General features: G+C 47.4%; 1 protein-coding gene across 6 annotated transcripts in view; it reads right to left on the reverse strand.

Moving 5' to 3' along the window:
- Window positions 1-17,289, reverse strand: part of sgcd (sarcoglycan, delta (dystrophin-associated glycoprotein)) — a 177,478-nt gene that overhangs the window by 54,223 nt on the left and 105,966 nt on the right. Inside the window, exons 1-2 of one of the 6 annotated variants that reach the window (XM_035434683.1) lie at window positions 14,713-15,004; window positions 3,144-3,329 (exon numbers count right to left, since the gene is read on the reverse strand). In XM_035434683.1, the coding sequence (XP_035290574.1) occupies window positions 3,144-3,329 (186 nt within the window). In that variant the 5' untranslated portion in view covers window positions 14,713-15,004. Of the gene's footprint in view, window positions 1-3,143; window positions 3,330-3,510; window positions 3,809-3,839; window positions 3,954-4,162; window positions 4,465-14,712; window positions 15,005-17,289 lie in introns of those variants that run through there. The other 5 variants (XM_035434686.1, XM_035434687.1, XM_035434685.1 and 2 more) reach the window with 5 other exon arrangements.

Here is a 17,289-nt window from a genome sequence, read left to right on the forward strand (position 1 = left end):
TGGGTGAGAGAGGTGGTGATGGAGGTGATGGGACGAGTGGGGGAGGGATGGGAGGTAGGTGATGGGACAGGTGGAGGGGGGATGTGAGCGAGGTGGTGTGGGGAAACAGGTGGGGGAAGGGTGTGAGTGAGGTGTCGGGGGGGGGGAGGTGGAATGGAAATAAAACTGAGCTCTAGCGGAGCGGCACTTGACGTACTGCCTGCAGTCTCCTCGGGCCGTGGATCAGTCCTGGGGGGCCGGTGATCCGCATCGGACAGGAGCACACCGCTCTCTGCCCCCCCCCCACCCTGCTGAGGTGCTCCTCCTCCCCCTTTGGGGAGCAGCGCGGGATGTCCTGGCACTGAGCCAGGATCCGCTGGAGCTCCCCTTCAAAAGGAGCACCTCTGACTCACTCAAAAATCCCCGCCTGACCTACTGGAGGGGGGGGGGGGGGGGGGGTGGCGGAGCAAGACAACATGTCCCCCCCCCCATGATTCCACAGGCTTGGACACGCACACTTAAGCCTGAAGGTCAAACTTGGGCACTGACTGTATTCATCACAAAGCCTGTTGCTCGAGTGCACACGCTTAACACAAGGCTTTTCTCAAACGAGGCTAACGTGCTAGGCTAACGTGCTAGGCTAGCAGGCCTTTTACTCTTACTGCCAATGCACAGTCATGTCATATTTCTATGAGACTGCAGAATGTCCATCAGTTCTTTTTCTGGCTTGAATTTGGGGTGCTAGGGTGACTCCACTGTTAATCCTACCAGAGCGGTAACCACGGCATCCGATTGCTGTCTCCGGTTATTTTGGGGGAGGGGGGGGGGGCAGTGCCTGCTGTGGCCGGCTACGTCAAGTCCGCCGCGTGTGGAAAAAAAAAAACCGCACTAAACGCAATGAGACAGTTAATCTGCCGTCCAGGTGATGAACGTTGTGTTCGCGCCTGTCTCCATGTGAAGGAAACGCGTAGCCGACCGAGCGGCTCCTCAACCGCGGCGTTTCCTGGACCGGATCGCTGCCTCGGCTTCACACAGCCACCGTGACCACAGAGAAGCCCACGCCCGGTTTGCACAAAGACTCATTTTCATTTACTAAGAGGGGAAAGGTGACAACAACAAAAAAGGCAAGGAGCACGACCCCAGCTCCAAGGCCTGTGTAGTCCCCAGCCGGGGTAAAGCAAAGTAATCGGAAAGAGAGAGAGAGAGAGAGAGAGGGAGAGAGAGAAACAGAGAGAGAGAGCTCCTTCTGACGAGGTCCTTATACAGGGAAAGCCTCACCTCAGATCTCTGTGCATAGGTCTCCTGCAGGTGAGTGCAGCTCCCTAAAAACATACAGACCGGCCCATGCAGACTGAGGAAACCAGCACCCCCATTTGGGCCAGAGCACCTCACAAGCACTCAAACCTTCTCCTGGGGTTTTGTGTGACACTGAATCACTGCCTCTAACCTCCACTGGGGGGCGCTGCTGTGGGAAATGTACACTCTTAATTAGACCGTTCACATATGCGAAAGCCGAACAGCATGGGCGTGTAGCCTCAGCTGAACTGAGCCTCATGCGGGCCGTACCCCTGAAACATATTTTTATCAGCACAGCATCTTGGATCTGAAAACAAACTAAAGCGGTGCGGCTTTGGTGTGTTAATGGAAAACACTTCAGCGTTTCTCAACATTTAATCATTTCTCAAGTCCCTGACATTTGAACTGACATTTAAGCGCTTCCTTCCCGAGCAGCGCAATTAAGTCCAGTTTGACTCTGCGGTGTGAGCGGGCCGGAGCGTGAGCCGCTCGCTGCAGCAGCAGGGCTGGAAATCTGAAACCCGTCGACTCAGATACACGCTGTTGGCCAACCGGCCACAGAAAGCACCCCTGACTGCTCCTCGCGTTGTGAAACTGTGGAGAAACCCAGCCGAGGTGGGCTTGGCGCAAAATTCCATAATGACTTCCGAGCTCTCATCCGTGGGGAGACTGATCACACGACAAGGCAGAGGGGAGTCGTTTGTTTGGAATGTGCGTTTGTGTGCGCGCGCGTGTGTGTGTGCCTGTGCATGCGTTTGTGTGTGCGCGCGTGTGTGCGCCTGTGCATGTGTGTGTGTGTGTGTGTGTGTGTGTGTGTGTGTAAACAGAATAAAACACAATCATAGTGCTACATTCCTGAATCAAATTGGAGCAGCAAGCGCTCTTCCTGATCTCATAAATAGTTTTGCTTCCTGGAGAGCATTTAATGCACAACTGATGCAGATTTGGTGCACTAAAAGTCTCTTACAAATCTACTGAAATTTCCCTTCCATTCAATGACATTTACACAGCTATGTCCCAGGCCTGCTTTCAGCTGGTCTTCTCATCTCGTTCATTTTGAGATTTTGATTCCACCACAGTCCATATCTGATTCATTGCAACCGCCACAGATTACCAAGCTCTCTGCACTAGAATAGCATGCCGGTAACCAAAGAAAAGGAACACACTGACTCCATGCTTTGGTTACTGTGAGTAGAGTGTAGAATTTGAGGTCAAAGGTGCATGTTTTCTGCTTTAAAATTTAAATCTAAAGAGTTATGTGTGCCTCACAGGAAGCACAGGCTATTAAAATGTGTCTATTCAACGCACCTTGTTTTTTTATGATGAAACAATATCATCAAGTAAACATGACACACAAATATTAAATGCACATTCAGATTGTTCTGTGTGTAAAGATGTAAGGTGGCTGTAAGATGTGATGAAATGGGATTGTAAACACTAGAGGAAGGTTGTAAAAGCTCTCCTATGGTTATCAGGTAAGAGCAAATTTGCTGATTCAGAAGGCATGAGTATGAATTATGGGCAACAGTACTTCATATCCAAGTTTTTTTTTCTGCTTTTCTGCTTTTTTTCTGTTATTGGAAGAGCTACAATAAAAGAAAAAACAGCAGTTGAGGCCTTGATTTGTTTTAAATTAGAAAAGTGTAGAAGTCTGCACCCGTGAGAGAAATTAGCCACTGAAAGAGTTGAGCCATTCTCCTAAGGCTCCTGTCCCATATTAAAGCAGCCATGTATGAGTTTAAAGAGGCACAGTACGGTTTCTCCGACTATGAAAACCAACAATGCTGCCTGTAAAAAAAAAAAATTTTGAATTTTGAAAAAATTTTGAAATTTTGAAAAAAAACAGTGAAATACAGGACGGTACTCACTGTTGAGAAGCTCATGACTTTGAGGATCCAGATGGTCAAAGCGAGGTTGATGAGAATCAGGAACATGAGGAGGAGAACGAAGAAGTAAAGACAACGCTTCCGCCATCCGTAAATCCCCACTCTGTACACGTGCGGTTTCTCTGAGCTCTGGACATTGTTCCTGTGAGTGCACTGTTCTTGGGTCATCTGGAAAGGGGAACGGGGGGGGGGAAAGAGGGAAAGAAAGAAAACAGGCTTTAGCATCACACGCTTATTCTTCTCTCCTTTCCAGCCGGCTGGCAGAAGAGAGGGAAACAGCGTGACTGAACATATGGAAAGACGGCTTGGACAGAAATCAAATTGATTCATCGTGTCATAAAGTTTTCACATCTCGATTGCTCCTCTCTGCTCCAGTGGTGTCCTGGCTAGTCCCCCCTTAATGACGATCCTAATTGTCTGACGGAGAAGAAGAAAATACACGGCGTGCGTAGCTCTCTAATAATAACCAGATAACTCAAAGTAAAACACAGTTTACGGTCTGAAGAGCTATCAGTCGTCAGCTTCAGCCGCTTTCCCAATAGCACCCGGCCACCGGACAGTCAGAGGTGACTGAAATCAGACACAAATATTTGTGTTACCCTGAAGATAAAGGAAACAAGCGGGCGCACACACACATTTTCTGTTTTTTCCCCGTTTGCAAACAGACTGAAAACTGACCACAGAGAGGACAGGCTAGCAGGGCCATAGCAGCAGATGAAAGGCACCCACGCCGCACAGCGCTTATCGACGTGGACGGCTGCGGCAACAACCAGCGATAACGAACGGGCAGGCATAGGACAGCCGCCCCCTCCCCGTCCCGTCGCCCCGCCCTCTCCCCGTCCTGTCCCCCCTCCCCCTCCCCGCCCCCCTCCCGTCCCCCCTCCCCCTCCCCCTCCCCCTCCCTGTCCCATCCCCCCTCCCCCTCCGCCTCCCCGTTCCGTCCCCCCTCCCCGAGCCGTCCCCCCTCCCCCCTCCCGTCCCCCCCTCCCCCGCTGACTTACAGTAAAAACAAATAAAAAGATCAATGTCACCGCCGCGGAGGACGTCTGCGAATGACATCTCCCTCCGACGCCCTGCAGCGCCCGCCCCCCTCAGCCTGGGCTCCCCACACCAGTAACGCGCGGGTTCAGCGAGGGTCGCTGTCAGCGGGCGGGTAGTAAATGTTGTATTCTCTCCGCGAGACGTCTCTCCTTGTGTGCCCCAGCAATAAAATGTCACCGCTCACCTTGGAAAAGAGAGTCCGACAAGCGTCTACATAATAATCATGAAAATAATACATTACAGTGACATTCACATTCACACACGCACACACACACACACACCGATACATACGGGGGACCTACACTTTTATATTTTATGCATGATAGGTCAGTCCTTTGATAAAGCCTAGCTTTTTGTTTTTTTACTTGAAAAACACTGAGAAAAAAGTAAAAGGTATTATAGCAGAGAACTGGATGTGCAGTATCTCAAAGTGCTGACCTTTCTTTTCGCAGGAAGCCTGACTGCGAGAGCCCTGTTTAAACAGACAAGAGTCCAAAAGAGCTCAGGAATCCAAGGCCAAAACAGGCATGGTCAATCAACAGCAAATACAGAGCAAACTCTCCAGTGACACAAACACTTAAGAAGTATGAATTCTCAGAGTGCGTGGACCCTGTGGTTTCCAAGACAGCAACTGTGTGGCTCTCTATTTTCAGAGAATAAATTCAGCTTAAAACGATATGGATGTTATGTAGCAATTTGGGCCCACAATTTCTAGTAATCTACTTATTACTAGAAGAAGAAGAAGAAGAAGAAGAAGAAGAAGGAACATAGTAAACAGTCTTTTTTCCACTTTTTTTCAAACACTCACAGAGCTCTAGCTAAACAAGGAACTCTTCTTCTGAGCCATTAGCTACATTCACCTGTCAGCAAGACATCAAAGGCATGCCTTCCAATTAACAAACGTTGACCAACCCAAAAACTTTCCCCCACCCACTGGCTTCACTGTCCAAATCCACATGGAAGGTGTAACATTAGTTGGCTAAATGCATCGATTAGCGAGCTAGCAAGACTCAGAAAGCCTGAAAAAATATTTATCATTTTATGGTACTGGATGCAACTGACATTGGGAAAATCACTCCAGGAGGTAGAGCAAACTGAGAATGACGCCACAGCGTTAGCAAACCACGTGACTGCCAATGTTGCTGTTCTGCCTGCTATTGGGGTCCTGCAGTGAACTCTGACCTTTTGCTTACTGGGTGGGCCAAGCCTGCCTTCGGTAAAAACATTTAAAAATCAGCCTCAAGCTTGGGGCCAGTGTCACGAAAAAAAGGATTCCTGAGTTAGCAGCATACGTAACTGCTCTACCAGTCGATTGAATTTTCTCCCAGAAAAAAAAAAAAAAAAATGCACAAATAGCATAATTCATTTGCTAATGCTTCGCTGTTAAAGCCAACACATGCCCTGGAGTTTTGTTTGGAAGAGAGATGAAGTGCTTTTAACAGCTGAATTAGTTTTGCTGCTTGTCTGACAAATCCACTGAATGACTGATGATGTTTCTCAGATTGCAGCCACTCTACTTAAATGGGATTGGGCAAAAACAATTCCCCCAGCGTCGCCTGGACCTGGAAATGGCTGCGGCATCCAAAGACTCCGCCTTGCATTCGTTTGGCCGACTGCATCCTTAGATTGAGCATTTTTTGGAACAATCCTCTCTGCGAGTTTGTCAATGCTTCATTTGACCTTCGCCTGCTTCGATGAACATGTCATTTCGAGCTAATGACCCTCACCGACGGGGCCAAACGTGTGCGGGCTCTGTCGATTGCTACAGAGGCCCCCCCCAAAAAATGGTGCTGCGTTCAATTCGCAGATCTCAAGCACAGTCTGGCGCTTGTGCAGCCTTATCCCAGTAAACAACAACTCCGTGGTGCTTTATTAGTCAGCCTTCTGTAGAAACGGCTCTTTATTGTTGAATAAAATAAACCCAAGGCAGAGGCTTATACAGTAAGTGGACAATCATTAATCAGGAGGCTTCAACCATCTCAGATCCAGGGAGCCCCCCCCCCCCCCCCCCCCCCGCAGGGTCAAAGACTTCCAGCAGACCCCCATCTGTAGTTAAAAATGGGTTATATATAAAACATGGTTTTATTTTTTGCCACTTTCCTACATGACTAAAACCCATATATAGTCGTTGCACATGAGGTCTGGCTGGGGACCCCCTACAGTACTTTCAAGGACCCCCCCCAGGGGTCTGCAGGATCCCTGTTAAATACCCAGGCATGAATTATATATAGCAGCTGCATACTTAGCGTACTTAGCCTACTATACTCCGCGGCATAGTCCACCGTCAGGGCCCACACCCAGGCCAGATGTAGATATACTGGGGCAATTTCACCTCAGTCCCACCCAACAGCGTCCCTGCGTGGTGGAGGAGACAGGCGACCCGAAGGAAACCCGGCCAACAGACTCCACGCAGACAAGAACCGCATTCGAATTCAAACGCCATCGCCCACCGCCCTACAACAGCCGCTCTTACTGGCTGCGCCGCCCTACAACAGCCGCTCTTACTGGCTGCACCGCCCTACAACAGCCGCTCTTACTGGCTGCACCGCCCTACAACAGCCGCTCTTACTGGCTGCACCGCCCTACAACAGCCGCTCTTACTGCCTGCACCGCCCTACAACAGCCGCTCTTACTGGCTGCACCGCCCTACAACAGCCGCTCTTACTGGCTGCACCGCCCTACAACAGCCGCTCTTACTGGCTGCGCCGCCCTACAACAGCCGCTCTTACTGGCTGCGCCGCCCTACAACAGCCGCTCTTACTGGCTGCGCCGCCCTACAACAGCCGCTCTTACTGGCTGCACCGCCCTACAACAGCCGCTCTTACTGGCTGCGCCGCCCTACAACAGCCGCTCTTACTGGCTGCACCGCCCTACAACAGCCGCTCTTACTGGCTGCGCCGCCCTACAACAGCCGCTCTTACTGGCTGCGCCGCCCTACAACAGCCGCTCTTACTGGCTGCACCGCCCTACAACAGCCGCTCTTACTGGCTGCGCAACAGGCAAGAAAGGATCCGTTTTCAAAGTCAGACGGGCAGGAGACGGACGGCCCTGGAGCCCAGCCAAACACAGCATTATTGTTTCAGCGCGTTTCACCCCAAACTCCGTATTTTACCGCACCAAGGTTAATAAGCGCGTGATTAATCGCGAGCTGCCCTTCCTGGCGCTTCGTCAGAGAGCCCTACGCAGAGAACGGGCTCTAATAAACCCCCAGAACAACATCACCGGGGCCCGGGACCATTACCAGATAAAATATTTGATTCCGCAGTAAAACCTGGGTAATTATCCCTGGTGTACACGGACAGAACAGGCCTTATAGCCTCCTCAAACGGAGGCCTGGGCCGCCCATGAAAACCCTTTATTCCCTTAAGTTATTTGATTTTTTTATTTTATTTTATTTTTTTTGAGTGGAGAGAAGAGTAGCGCAGAGCAGCTCAGGGTCAGGGACAGGGCAGAGAGTCAAGCCACCATTTGCTGCTCGTTCTCAAGGGAGGCTGGGTGGCGGTACTTCGTCGTAAGTGCACTTGAGATACCCCCACCCCCCACCCCCGGAGACAGGGGTGTAGTGTCTGACCGGCGGCATGCAGGACACGTCCATTACCAAGTTCAGTCCCGGGGTGCAGAGAATACTAATGACCCCATTTTTATTAAGTGCTCTTTTATGGGGAAATTGCACAATTTCTCCATGGACTCACACCCACAGCAAAATTCTCAGGGACAATTCAACTTTTAACACGATCTATATCACCCCAATGGGGAGCAAATGTACTCTGTTAGCGTAAAATGTACTCTATCAGACTTCATCGAAAGGACTATTTCATTTCGTAAAACCTGATACTCAATTTGTATCTCCTAAGTTAGTAAATACATCATTTCCTAATCTAAGATGGCAGCTGAAAAAATGTAAAAACATGGTTTTGTAAACTGCACCACAAAATCACAGTCAGTGCTACCGGGAATATGAAGAGGAGCTGCAAATACAGAAAACCAACAGCCATCCATGTGCACTGCTCAACCATTTAAAGATGTATCAGTCCGTTTCACTCAATTGTAGTAATTGATAAATTATCAAATGGGCTTTTCAGTGTGGAGTTAACTTGGCATGTTCTCCCCGTGTCCACGTGGGTTTCCTCCGGGTACTCCGGTTTCCTCCCACAGTCCAAAGACATGCAGGGAGGCTAATTGGAGAGTCAATATTGCCCATAGGTATGAGTGTGTGAGTGAATGAATGAATGGTGTGTGTGCCCTGTGATAGATTGGAGGTCAGTCCCGGGTGTAATCCTGCCTCATGCCCAATGCATGCTGGGATAGGCTCCACTACCCCCCGTGACCCTGCCCAGGATAAGCAGGTCAGATAATGGATGGATGGATGGATGGATGTGGACCCCAGGAAAGACCAGCTCTTCGGTTACCCACCAGCTAATGGGGATCCTTAATGAACTCAAACCAAACCAGTAATGGCTGCAGCTTTTCCCTCGATGGTTTCAAGCTTAATTCCAAGAACTGTAATGTGAGAAAAATGCAGCGCATGCAGACAAACCTGGCCCAGCCAGGTGCAGAGGAGAAAAGTGTGACAGAGCAAGAATAAGGGTCACCTGCACAACCGCAAACACCTCCTAGCGGTTTATTCAGTAACATATTGGCTACAGTATGTTTGGCTACAATAAACTGCATTAAAAAAACACAAAAAAAAACATATCCCCCATTTCTGAAAAACAAAAACAAAAATAAACAAACAAACAAACAAAAAAAACACTCACACATTTTGATCGCATCATACCAAGATACCAGATGAAAAAAAAAACACAAACAATGCTATCCAGCGTCCGGGCTATCCTTATTGAACAAGCACAATGGCTTTTCAAGAAAACGTGTAGCTATGCCACCGTTGTATTGCCTTCATTTGCACTACATTATGGCCGTTTAGCAAACAATCGTGTCCAGAGAGACTTACAACCTGAACACAACAGAGATCAGGGATCTAAGTGCAGTAATTCCTGTAATTTCCTATGGTGGGGCCCAAGGGAGACATTCAGTGCATGCCATTGACAACTTGTCAACTGCCCTATTGAACATTAAACTAAGTTATACAAACAAGAATGCCCTAGTGGGCATTAAACTACAATATACAAACAAGAACAAATAACTACATGTTGCAAAAACAGGATCATGTGTATAACAACAATTGCACAATTTCACCTCGTATACTGTAACTAGTCTACTTCAACTATAACAACACAGAGACAGCTTGCTGAAGACATTACTCTACCCAACCACAACAAAACAGAAAATGCGAGAAAAAAAAATCAATTGCTTACAATGGTGTGTCTGGCTTAATTAGCAACCTGATTAAATTGTCAATTGGTTTATCATCAAGCACAAAACTAGTTTCCCTGACCAACCTTAGCTTGCCGAAGCGTTAAGGAAAATTCAGCATGTTGCAGACGCAACACCCTTCTCGGTGAAAACAGTTTACAGTAAATGGGGATAAATCGTGCTTGGCTAGTTCGTCTGGAATTAAAGAAAACAGCCCAACAGTCGCATTAAAAAGAAACGAGCACAATCAAATGAAGCAATTAATGTCTCACAATTAATGTCTCGATAAAAACAAATCAGCCCTTGATTTCTCGTGGCTACATGACAAACACAAGAAGCCTCATGGTGTCCATGCAATTTGAGGATTAGTGCGCAATTACCGCTGGCAATAAATCAGCACTTCGGGCCGTAAGGAAAGCTTACTGTTTTGGAAAGAGACCAAAACCGATCCCTTTGCTATTATTGAGGCCCGTTTGATAGCCTAAAGCTTTGCTTTATGTCGCCTGTAAAAATGTTTACACAATACAATGCAAACAATGATGTTTTAAAAAAATAAACACTATTATCAAAGCCTTATATGCTACATAAGAACAACACACCAACGCAAGGTAATACATAATACATTAAAAAAATTCAAAATGAAACCGCCAAGTTCCCCCCAGACGAGCACCTTTGCGGAGGGTTTTTATCTCATGCGGTTTCCGCATCAGGGTCTAGTCAACATATTGAGACTCAGCAGATCTGTATCAGGTTACTGTTGAGAGAAGAAAACGCGAGTACTGGAACTTATTTAACCGAGGAAGGAGTGCGCTTTGCGATTTCCTCGGGTTCATGCAGTGCTGCTCTGCTTTTCTCGTCCTTGTTGGGAGAAAGTCTGAATTGTAGTTGAAGGCAGATAAATCCTCGCCGGATTCCTGGCAAGCAGTAAGCAGCTCGGGAAACGCAGAAAGAGTTTTCCCCTCTTTATTTCTCATTCAACGAGTGAGTGGCTCACCGCAATTACTTTCGTTTTATCGCTATGGAAACAACACACTGTAGATCACCCACCACAACGAAACGGTGAAGCGAAAGTTTAATGTTTAAATATGATGCATTCAAAACTGTAAGCGTATAAATAAGAAGACTGGACTCTAATCAGATACTTCGCCTGTCTACGCCCAGAGTCAGTCCTGCTAATGAGCAGGGCACTGTCACTTCTCCAAAAAATTAATGACATTTTGAAGCGCCAATAATTATAAAATTACAAATGTATTCTTAGTAATACTTGGCACAGGCGTAGCAGAGCACTGCTGGCAGGGGACACATCACAAACGATACTGAGAAATACCAGATTGGTCCCCTCCAACAATCAATGGATCTCGGAGTCAGGTTTCTCGTTTTAGGAGTCCCACGGCCGGCCCTCCCCGACCCATTATTGACAAACGGTCCGGTCGTTCGGCCTCACCGAACGAAACGAGCTCCCACCTTACATTCGCAATGCAACCCAATCGTAAACCAGTATTTACGACAGAACTGTTTGATCAGTAAAATAGCAGTTATTTAACGGTCAATGCCTAGTCATTTGCTGTAGATTTCCTGCCTGCTTCCTGCCAAGTTTTTTCCTGTATTGCTGCGGCGTCCAGCATGGCATCGTGACTGTGCGGTTTACAGTTAGAAGCGAAGGTGGAAGTTTGAAAGCCAAAGGACAACTACTTCAAACTTTATTTATTTAACTAAAAATGAAAAAAGAAAAAACATTTGTTAATGTGTGCCTTAATACCACAGATGGTTCTTGAAAAGCCAGTCACCTGAAACTCTTGAGCTTAGCTGGGTAAGACCTGGGCAGTGCTAACTAATCTTATTCTCCTGTGAATGGTGTATATTAGCCTCGTTCTCAGGCCATACTGCGATGCTATGTAAAATTAATGCAATTTGGTTTGTTAGTAGGCAGCTACATTGTTAATCTAATGCTACTCTAGATAGAGCCTATGCTGATTTAATTCTCACAGCTCACAAACTATACAGGAAAGCACAACCTCCCCAATATTTAGATCAAAGTTAAACCCCTCATTCTTAGCTTCTGGCAAGCTCTGCTCTTGTATCTGACATTTCATTTAAAATGGTGGCCACCATCTAATGTACAGCAATGAATGAAACTCTCTCTCTCTCTGAGCAGGTTTGTAGAAAAACACAAATGTTCAGGTTTCAACAAATGATTTTTTTTTGGCATCAGTTAGACCACTGTTCATTATGCATTCACACCTGAGGATGACACCCGTGAGGCCAGTTGTATAAGGGCACTGGACACAGGTGACAAGCAAATATAACCTGTTTAATGCCACACCTGCCAAAAATAAAGGAGGACAAAGATAGGCAGGAAATAAAAAAGGCCTCCGTGTACCCAGAGAGGAGTGCCTGTTGTGCTGTGCCAGGCCTGTGGTAGGCTGGGCGTCCCTCGCCATCTGCGGTGTTCACAACCTGCTATTTCCTGGCTCAATATCTCTACCAAACACAACCTTTCAGTGTTGGCCAAAATCTGGGTGGCTGAGCGCTTCCTCAGGCTTCAGGAGACCCTCACGCTCCGTCTGATTGGCTGATTTAACGCTGATAATTCCATTCTATCGAATGCTCCATCTGATTGGTTGATTTAACGCTGCTAATTCCACTGTATCGAATGCCCCATACGATTTCTGGTCAATGGCTTGCGTTAATATTTAGTTTATGCGTAGGTTTACATTTTATTTTAGTAGTGCGCAAGTCGTAAGTTAAGTTACAACCAGGCTTAATTCTAATTTACGCACAGCTGGTGCAACTGGCCCCAGGTGGACAAATGGTTAATGCAATGCTCTCATGTGACAAATCAAGGTTCAGACCACCATGACAAAACGTTGGGCAGGAAAGCCAGACAGACAGACAGATCGATGACCAAGCGCGAGGATCTTGGCGGGAGGACATTGGCGCTACAGAGCCTCAACCGCCGTGATTGATTGACACCTGACAGGGCGGCTCTTCATTAGCAAAGTCCTCGGGACTTCTACGGTTCCCATGGGCACCATCGCCATGTGACGGTTTCCCAGGGAAACAGCGGCCGTCCCTCATGACACTCATGAATCAGTTTTGTCTTTTTTTGTTTTGTTTTGTTTTGTTTTGTCAGGGGAACACAACAGCTACACCACGGGGACACTGGTCAGTGGACTCAGGCCCCATTAAACGCCTTTGGAATGCTCTAGGAAAAAACAAAAAAGGCCAAATTCAGTCAACACTATTCTTACCGTTCACTTGATGTTTACTTTCAAAGAAATGCACCCATGACTTTTCGTATCCAGGTCAATAAGCAGCCAGTGTGTTTAGGTCTGTTTACACCAGCACTGCATGAACCACTTCTTACAATTTCCATGATAATAACTTTGAAAATAATCTCTCCGGACCTTCTGAAATCTTTTTGTTTATTGATTTTTGGGGGAGGAGGGGAGGGCGGGCGCACACATAGTTTTTATTGGTCTGCAGGTCAGCAGTTCATTCCTGCTTTTCAAAATAAATAAAATAAAAAATCGGTAGCAAGATGACGGCATGATATAAAGTTTCTAACGTGGCTCTTGAACGGGTCACCCCCAGCACTGGGTGAATCAGAGGAACTCACCCAAATGGGATATTAGGCCAGTTCTCCCAATAAGCTGACTTGATTCATACTTTAAAAAAAGAACTGTGTTGCTGAGTAACACCAAGGCAACCCCCGTTTTTGTTTTGTTTTTGTTTTTTAAAACCCCATTGCCGCACACAGTGAGCTGAATCTGCTTCCCCCCTCCTGACTGACCCACTAACAATCTGCAATCTGCCGACGTCCAGCGACTTTCACCAGGAATAGAAGATCACGAGCGCAAAGCCGCGAGCGGCGAAGGCCTGTAACGCAAAACAGCGCAGACGCGTGTCGGATGAGCCTGCACTCTCAGGAAGGGCCAGAGCAGTAGTTCACAGATAAATCAGGGTTAGGGTTAGCGTTAGGCTTTAATTAATGCATGCTATTCCAGGCATTAATCCTGTGAATGCTCTGTGTGTGTGTGTGTGTGTGTGTGTGTGTGTTTGGTCTGTACGGTGCATACGTGAACTTGTTCCCAGAGCTGTTTCCTGTCCACCTACCATGGTAACAGCTGCTATTTTTCCTCCCCCCTGCCCTGCCCTGAACCACAGGAGCTATCCAACCCCCCCTCTCCTCCTCTCCAACTCTCACTCCCCCCCTCCCTCCTGCCACGCCCACCATACCCCTGCACACCCCCACACTGCTGCCACCGAAGAGACAAACTCAGCTCCAGAACACACACCCAGAACACACACCCAGAACACACACCCAGAACGCACACCCAGAACGCACACCCAGAACACACACCCAGAACGCACACCCAGAACACACACCCAGAACGCACACCCAGAACACACACCCAGCACACACACCCAGAACGCACGCGATCAGCGAGCGGCGCCCGTTGGATCACACACCCCAGTTCTGAGGACACATCCCCGCCGGAGCGCTCTTATGGGAACTCAGAGCGTCCTCAGCACAGCAACAGATCTCTCCCCGCTCTCCTCGCTCTCTCTGCTCTCTCTCTCCGCTCTCCTTGCTCTCCCCGCTCTCTCCGCTCGCTGGTCCGTATTTTTAGCCGCTTCCTGGCGCTCCAGGACAATAATGGAAACTGAATGTGAACAGTAAGCTGAGACGGGGAAACAGGAGACTGCAGCCTGGCCCCAGCGCTGAGGGGAATGAGGGAGGACTCCCCAAAATAGCCTCTCTCTCTCAGCGCGGAGAGGTTTGGCTTCGACCTGCTTTCAGAGACCGTCCTCAGTGCCGTCAATTAAAACCCTCCCTCCTCTTCAAACAGTATGAATGGACTTCTCTTTTTTGTGGTAAGCACTGTCTTGCTCACAAAAGCCTTCACATACTCTGAAAAAAGTATTTCAGATTTACCGGGGCACATTGGTTATCCTGGAAACGGTAAACTTTTAAGCGAAGCACAGTAGCTGCTTCTGAACTCCGTGCACATGTGGCGCAGTCCTGGTTATTTCCCCCTTTCTCACACTTGTCTAAACACTGAGTGCCAAAAGCTGAGCGCAGGTCCTGCAGAGCCCGGTCCAGCGGCGTCCGCTCCCCTTCCTGTGTGAGGAGTCGCAGAGCAGAAGCAGCCCTCGGACAGAGGGGAAGAAGCGGGGGACGGACAGACCTTACCTCGCTCACTATCCCGGCCCTCTCGAGCTCCTGTGAAGTCAGGGTGTGAAGTCAGGGTGTGTCAGGCAACCTGCATGAGGCTTTTCTTCCCTGACAGACTCTGGGCAGCCCCTGGTCAGGTTTTTCCAATAACAAAAACTCCTTGCCAAGTCGCTGCCCGCCCCAGGACTTAGGAATTTCCTGGACTCTTCTTCAGGAGCCTTTTTTATAATCCGGGAGATTCGATCGATGTGGCGCTGAAGACCGGGGTTTTGCACCACTCTGCTAGTTTGACTCTGCAGACTTTTTGGTCAGCGGCCAAATTTAGACTCAAAACACATGTGGGAAGTCAAAGAGGGCTGGGCCTGTTCTCCCCCCCCCCCCCCCCCCCCCCCCCCCCCCCCTGCCTACGTATCCACTGCCTGCCTTTTGGGGAGAGTGGAAAACAGAGAAATCCCCTCCTCCGCTCCGTGTGTGTGTCGTCATTAACGGCCGGAGGAGGCAGGAAACAGGCACTGTGCTCCTTGCTACGGAGCGGTTTGACTTTGCCACACAGAATCATTTGTTGTTGTTGTACAATAGCGGCCATTATCGCGCGCAGTCCCACAGTCTGGCATTTACTGTGGGCAGGCGGAGCAGGCCATCGTCACAAGGAGAGGCCACAAGTGGCTCCGGCAGCTTAAATTCATTTATGTTTATTAATAACTGGCCGGCGCAACAGGACTCTCCTCAGTAAAGAAATGACATGCGCATATAAAACGCTTCTCCAACTGTAAATCGTCACGGGCTATATTCAAACAGACAGCCAACACAAAAGCTTTCATGCTTGTGCTTATAAATGTGATGTAATGCGGCAAAAGGTCAAATGGTGAAAAGACTTTCTGTTAAAATATGCACACTGGTTTTATTATTTCCTGCTTACACACCACAAAATAAGATTATGTTGACAATCATCTTGATCCAGTCAGAATTGCCACCATAATGAAAAATAAAGTTCAATGACAAAAAGAAAGTGGTTACCTTGGAGCAGGCCGGTGATTAAGGTATAAAACTGTTAGTGAGCTCATTAAAAGGATCTTATTTACAAAAATATTATTGCATGTCAACTCTACTGTCTATTAGCAATCCTTCAATATAATAGGCCTATAAAACGTGCTTGTAAAATGCTTAAAAAATAAAAAAAAATAGTGCCACGACTTGGAAATAATCTATTCATGCCTGGTTTATGCAACGTCATATGCATAACTCAGTCCATGCATGTGGTTCCATAGCTGTTCAGACGTATATATCACAGCCATATTTTATCAGCGATGCTTTCTGGCTCGGTCATACTGAACTGCCTTAATTAGAATTCAGAGACCGCTCTCTACTGTGCTCGTAATTAAGGAGAAGGCGTGAGGAGGATGTAAAGCCAGGTGGTGGAAAAAAGGAGTAAATCTCTTTAAAGCTCTGTTCTACTCCGCAGGTAGCATCAGGCCAGGTATAAGCCCACATGATGTGATTTAATCCTGAGGGACATGGAGTGATAAAAAAAAAAAAAAAGAATAAGAATATAGTGAGAGCAGACAGAGCCATAAACCTGGAGCAGTGATTTAAACGCTACCTTCATAACGAATGCAGTGGACCAGGAATGCCACATAGGCTACTGTATCTCTCTCCCACACACACACACACACACACACGCATACATGCATATACACACACACACACACACACACACACACGCACACACTTACACACACACACGCACACACACACACACACACACACACACACACTAACGAATGCAATGGACCAGGAATGCCACATAGGCTACTGTATCTCTCTCACAGATGCTAATCATTAACATCCAAGAAAATGGAAACTTAATATTTACTTTGGGGGGGATTTCCTATTCACAAATTAAGTAATAATTTACATTGTTTGATTATCTGTTTAATCATCCTGGGGGTTTGCTGATAATATTGTGCTCTGTAATGGTGTGAACATTCCTGGGATTAATTAATTATATACACGTGGTTCTGAACACAGTTTGCGTGAGAAATTTAGGCGAGAAATTTAAAGCAATTTAATGGAACTCTGAAATGAGCATTTTATGAAATGTCCACATAAATTTTCGCATCCCAAGGCATCAAAAACTCATAATGACTACCATCTGTATCAGTCTAACCAACACAATCAGTCAAACACAACCACACACATCTATCAGATTCCAGTGTGTATACTACACATCGAATCTGATTAACCATAAAGGTGGGTCAAAGCAGGTTACGTTCCTAAATATTACTTTAAATATGAAATATGAAATACACAATAATGATCCAAGGCTAAAACATAGCACGCACAAATCAGTGGAACCTGCTGTAGTGTATAATCATTTGTTTGTTTTTTTATTGTAGACCAGCGGTCTTCGTTCCTGGTCCAGATGGGCCGCAGGGTCTGCTGGTTTACACCTCAATATCAGCAACCGATTTAGACCCAAGAAACCAGGTGAGGTGAGTTAGCTGTGAAACTGACTGCTTTAATTAATCCATTAAGTGCAGAGTAACGACAAAAACCAGCAGACCCTGCAGCCCACCAGGACCGGGAACGAAGACC

The sequence above is a fragment of the Anguilla anguilla genome, chromosome 9 (assembly GCF_013347855.1).
Source record: "Anguilla anguilla isolate fAngAng1 chromosome 9, fAngAng1.pri, whole genome shotgun sequence".
In the NCBI taxonomy this organism is placed as follows: Eukaryota; Metazoa; Chordata; class Actinopteri; order Anguilliformes; family Anguillidae; genus Anguilla; species Anguilla anguilla.